Below are 5,630 nucleotides of genomic sequence, written 5' to 3'. Positions count from 1 at the left end.
AGTGGAGAGCGTGTGGAGCCGTGTCTCCAGTGAGTCTTCCGGGATCCGACCAGTTTATGTTTACGGTGCATCTGCCCGGGTTTGGCCGGCTTTCATGGTCCTTAGGATTTTGACATATCCTTATTGGAGTTTTCCCCTAGGGCGACGTTTTGTTTTGCATATTACGGTTGTCGACGTCTCCTGGTCTGCATCGACTACTTCTCGGACGCTGCTTCTGCAAGCTCCTGAGTTTCAATACTTTGCTCGCCGAGGCGACATTGAGCTATGCTCACGATGCGCCGCTTGTGGATGCAGGAGAAAGAAGAGTTCGACACCCACAAGATTTTAAATGTAATTTTATTTTTTGTAAAGGCGTATTTGTAAGGACTTGTGATACTTAATATACAGTTTTGCTAGAACTCATCTAGATGAGATATAATTTGGTCTCATTCATCTTTTATAGCCATTGGATGTGATGCTATAAGATGCTATAAGATGTGTGTGTGCTGACGTGGATGTTATATGTTCTTGTTTTCTAAGTGAATAAGACCAAATTATATCTCATCTAGATGAGTTCTAGGTACTCCCCTTAATATATGCCCTTGTACCTTTCTTAAAGAACTAGGATAATGCTAGTGCGCTGCAACAGGATATAAATATTTTAGTATGTTAGCTCGTGATTTATCTATCCATATTAGTATGATTGTGTAAATAAATATTTATCAAATTATGCGCCGGTTTACTTTATAGTTTGATGAGAAGTTTGGTAAGTAAATTAAGGTAAAATTGGTGCGGAAGGTAAGTAAACTAAGGTGATTGATTAACCTACAGGGAAGGTGCAAAAAATGATGTGGTGGGACTGAAAACGGGTTGGACGAAAAAAAATTGGTGAAGAGACGTGGTGGGAGGGAGGAGAACCGGTTGACGAAACGTTCTGCTGGCAGAAAAAGGACCACTACTTTTTTAAAGTATAAAAATAGAGAAAAAGGTATCATCCGAAGAACTGCAGCGACAAATATTGCTAGCACTAAGGAGGTGACTTGGACATACTCCGTCCAAAATTCATGAAACGGACGCGAGGCGACAGTATACTACCATTTTACCCATCGCATCTGCCATCTGCCATCTGCAGAAATGCGCCTACGCGTCTCTGTCCGGGCCGGCCACCAGCCAAGACTGGTTCCATCCATGAGTTGAAAAGCCCGACTCCACCATTCACCCATCGCCGGCTGACTGACCTTTCGCCTGATCGGAAAACAAAGTCCACCTCCTGCTTATCTCTTGCCTACTTGCTTTACATGACTCTGTCTAAGAGCTTCAACAAAGTTGTGCCCCTGCCCAGCTTTGCTACATTCTGCAGTCGTACTTTGATCGGCGGCTTGTCGATTTACCCGGGCAAGGTACTGTGCTACTCCCTGCTTTTAGCTTGTCATTGGCATGAATTGGAACTAAGCATGATTTCCTTGAGTTAATATTGACTATAAACATGCTGTTCAAAACCTATAGGCCGCATAAATTGCTGGAGTCCTATAGCTCCAGTATGTTGTTTGGTCGAAATCTAGTAAATATCTCTGACTCCAGTATGTTGTTTGTTGGAAATCTAGCAAATATCTCTGACTCCAGTATGTGTTGATGTTGTTTGTTATCGAAGCTTGCCTAGTCCTAACACATGTTATGCATGCTTTGCCAGGCTGCCGGATAAGCCGCGTCCTGTATTTCGGTGGAATTGTCTCTTCGGGTTGGTCAGATGGCAAGCATACTAGATTATCTTGTCAAATCATGTGCCAAGAAGTTGGAAGCTATCATTACGGATGAGGCAGTTCTGATTCTAGGAGTACAAGAAGACCTCAAACAAATGCAGCGAACAATGACCCAGATACAATGCTTTCTCGATGATGCCGAACAAAGGGGAACACAAGAGTCAGCAGTTAATAACTGGCTTGGTGAGCTGAGAGGTGCTATGTATTATGCCGACGATATTGTCGACTTGGCGAGATCTGAAGGCGGAAAGCTTCTACTGGAATGGGATCCTTCATCGTCATCAAGAAAGGCAACTACATGCAGTGGCCTTCCGTTTCTCAATTGCATCTCTCCTATTCAGAAGCGTCACAAGATTGGTGTTCAAATCCGGGACTTCAATACTCAACTTGACAAGATTTCAAACTTGGGTGAAAGATTTCTCAAGCTTGCAAATATGCAGCCTAAACCACAAGTTCTGACTGTGAAGCATATAAGAACTAGCCACCTTGTGGAGCCTAATCTTGTGGGAAAGGAAACTTTACACGCTTGCAAAAGTTTGGTTGAACTGGTTATTGCACACAAGGGAAAGAAGCCATACAAGGTTGGTATTGTTGGAACAGGAGGGATTGGGAAGACAACTCTAGCCCAAAAAGTATATAATGACCGAGAATTAAAAGGAACCTTTAGCAACCAAGCATGGATATGTGTTTCTCAGGAGTACTCTGAAATATCTCTTTTGAAGGAAGTCCTGCGGAATTTTGGGGTACCCCATGAGCAAGATGAAACTGTGGGAGAGCTCAGCAGCAAGCTTGCAGTCGCCATCACAGATAAAAGTTTCTTCATTGTGTTGGACGATGTTTGGCAGCCTGCGGTCTGGACCAATTTACTGAGAACTCCATTACATGCTGCTGCAACAGGAGTAATTCTAGTGACCACTCGGCATGATACAGTTGCACATGCAATTGGCGTAGAAGATGTGCATCGAGTTGAATTGATGTCAGCAGATATAGGGTGGGAGCTGCTTTGGAAGAGTATGAACATTGATGAAGAAAGAGATGTGGAAAGCCTTCGGAATATAGGGGTAGAAATTGTCCATAAATGTGGCAGACTTCCCCTCGCAATCAAGGTTACTGCTAGTGTTCTAGCAACTAAAGAGAAAAGTGAGAGAGAATGGAGAAAGGTTGCAAAAAGAAGTGCTTGGTCTAGGGGTAATCTTCCTACTGAGCTCAGAGGTGCCCTGTATTTGAGTTATGATGATCTACCACGGTATCTGAAGCAATGTTTCCTCTATGTAGCCTCATATCCAGAAGATTGCCGCATGAGTCGTGATGATCTTATCAGGTTCTGGGTAGCTGAAGGTTATGTGGAGGAGCATGAAGAACAACTTCAAGAAGATACAGCCGAAGAATATTACTATGAGTTGATACATAGGAACCTCCTACAACCAGACCATTTCTATGCAGACCGTAGTTGGTGCAAGATGCATGATCTTTTAAGGCAGCTTGCTCAACATATATCTGGAGAAGAAAGTTTTTGTGGAGATCCACAATCACTGGGGCCTACAACTTTGTCCAAGCTAAGACATGTTTCAGTCGTCACTAACAAGGATTATGTAGCACTGCCCAATATGGACAAAGTGATGATCAGAGCAAGGACACTGTTGATTTTTTCCATCAAGAGATCAAGTGTTGAGAATACAATTTTCAGGAGACTTTCATGCATTCGTGTTTTAGATCTGACTAATTCATCGATTCAAAGCATTCCAGATAGCATTGGAAGTTTGATCCATCTAAGACTGCTTGATATTAATGATACAAACACATCTTATCTTTCGGAGTCCATCGGTTCCCTCATGAACCTTCAGACACTGAACCTGGAAAGGTGCAAAGCTCTGCACAGTCTTCCTTTGGCGATCACTGAATTGTGCAATCTAAGGCGCCTTGGTCTGACTAGTACTCCAATAAATCAGGTTCCAAAAGGTATTGGCAGATTAGAGTTCCTCAATGATTTAGGAGGATTTCCTATTAGTGGTGGAAGTGACAATGGAAAAACACAAGATGGATGGAAGTTGGAAGAGTTGGAACATCTCTCACAGCTAAGGCAGCTTGCTATGATTAACTTGGAAAGAGCAACTCCTCGTACTAGACATTCATTGCTAGCAGACAAGAAATACCTCAAACGTTTGAGACTATATTGCAGAGTTACATATGAACCAGATACAGAAGATGTTGAAAATATTGAGAAGGTCTTTGAGCAGCTAAGCCCTTCACACAACCTAGAATATCTAGTCATTGATGGATTCTTTGGCCGGCGGTATCCCACATGGCTTGGTACCACCCATGTGTCGTCACTTGTATACTTGACACTCAGAGATTGCAATTCATGTGTACATCTTCCATCAATCGGGCAGCTGCCCAGCTTGAGATATCTGAAAATTCATGGAGCAGCAGCAGTTACAAAGATTGGACCCGAATTTGTTAGCTGCAGGGGGGCTAATCCCACATCCACGGATGCAGTTGTTGCTTTCCCCAAGCTTGAAACATTGAGAATTCAGGATATGCCCAGCTGGGAGGAATGGTCCTTTGTTGAAGAAGGGGAAGAGGATGGATATGTTGAGATGCGAAAGGGGGGAGCCTTGTCTCCAAAGATGCAGATGCTGCCATGCTTAAAATTGCTGATACTTGAAGGCTGCCCCAAGCTGAGAGCTCTCCCGCAACAGCTTGGACAGGAGGCAACCAGCTTGAAATCCCTCTATTTAAAAGGAGCAAGCTGCTTGAAGGTTTTGGAGGACTTCCCGTTCCTCTCTGAGATGCTTGTGATCGCTGGATGCCAAGTCCTGGAGAGGGTTTCAAACCTTACTAAACTGAGAGAGCTCCGTGTGACAGGTTCTCCAAACTTGAACCTAAAGTTTGTTGAGGGATTGCGTTTGCAGCAGCTGTGGCTGGATGCACAACATCTCTACCCCGTTGGCGCCGGGGCTTCAAGAGCAGCACAGGAAACTTAACGGCGAGGACATGGATGTCTGCCTGCACTACACCTAATTAATACTCCCTGTGTTAACAAATATAAGACGTTCAAACTTTTTTGTGAATCGGATGTATATAGACACGTTTTAGTGTATTTGTTCACTCATTTCAGTCCGTATGTAATCCATATTGAAATATGCAAAACATCTTATATTTGTGAACGGATGGAGTAGATGGCAGCGGAGACGCAAGGTACGAGCACTGGTTAGACATCTAATCTTCTTATTTGGTCTGTGTTCTCCCCTGTTAGATCGTGCATCTAGTGCTCTGCTCAGGCTATGTGTACTATTTTCTTACATAAGTACAAATTCATGACCCTCTAAGGTTGAAATTGAATTTGCGTACCTTCCATAATATAGTGCAGTCAATCAAGATAAATGCAGAGATTATTCTTCAACTATAATACCTTGTACTCTTTGGTGTTCCTACTACTGGTACTGACCGACAGCATATATATATATCGATGGGGTTGCTAAAAAACTAGCAATGCACACAAAACTACAAAGCTCGTGTTACGGTCCTAATGAATATTGATGCTGCAAATCCTATTGTGATGTTGAAGTCTGATGTGCTTCACTAATGTACATATCCATATCCAAAAGTAGCTTACCATTTAGATGAGATCGGTAGCAACTCAGAAGTTCAAGTATCAGATTGGGAGGGGGGCATCAGGTCTTGTGTACAGGGGGGTCTTGAAGGACAAGAGGGCAGTAGCGGTGAAAAGGTTGGCAGACATAAACCAAGACGAAGAAGAGTTCCAACATGAACTGAGTGTGATTGGAAAGATTTACCATATGAATCTGGTGTGGGTTTGGGGATTCTGTTCTGACGGTCCACACAAGATATTGGTTTTAGAGTATATTGAGAATGGTTCCTTGGATAAAA

At 43.1% G+C, this 5,630-nt stretch overlaps 1 protein-coding gene across 1 annotated transcript; it reads left to right on the top strand.

Moving 5' to 3' along the window:
- Nucleotides 1-1,012: 1,012 nt before the first annotated feature.
- LOC119334637 (putative disease resistance protein RGA4) lies at nt 1,013-5,103 on the top strand. The gene is made up of 2 exons (XM_037607177.1): nt 1,013-1,379; nt 1,670-5,103. The coding sequence occupies exon 2, from the start codon at nt 1,727-1,729 to the stop codon at nt 4,721-4,723; it is 2,997 nt and encodes a 998-aa protein (XP_037463074.1). The 5' UTR covers nt 1,013-1,379; nt 1,670-1,726; the 3' UTR covers nt 4,724-5,103.
- Nucleotides 5,104-5,630: the final 527 nt, after the last annotated feature.

This window comes from Triticum dicoccoides, chromosome 7A (assembly GCF_002162155.2).
Source record: "Triticum dicoccoides isolate Atlit2015 ecotype Zavitan chromosome 7A, WEW_v2.0, whole genome shotgun sequence".
In the NCBI taxonomy this organism is placed as follows: domain Eukaryota; kingdom Viridiplantae; phylum Streptophyta; class Magnoliopsida; order Poales; family Poaceae; genus Triticum; species Triticum dicoccoides.
This window is presented reverse-complemented; position numbering and strand designations above follow the sequence as displayed.

What these genes read in the sequence shown, in the direction of transcription:
- LOC119334637 (XM_037607177.1), top strand. Translation starts at nt 1,727, where the DNA reads ATGGCAAGCATACTAGATTATCTTGTCAAATCATGTGCCAAGAAGTTG.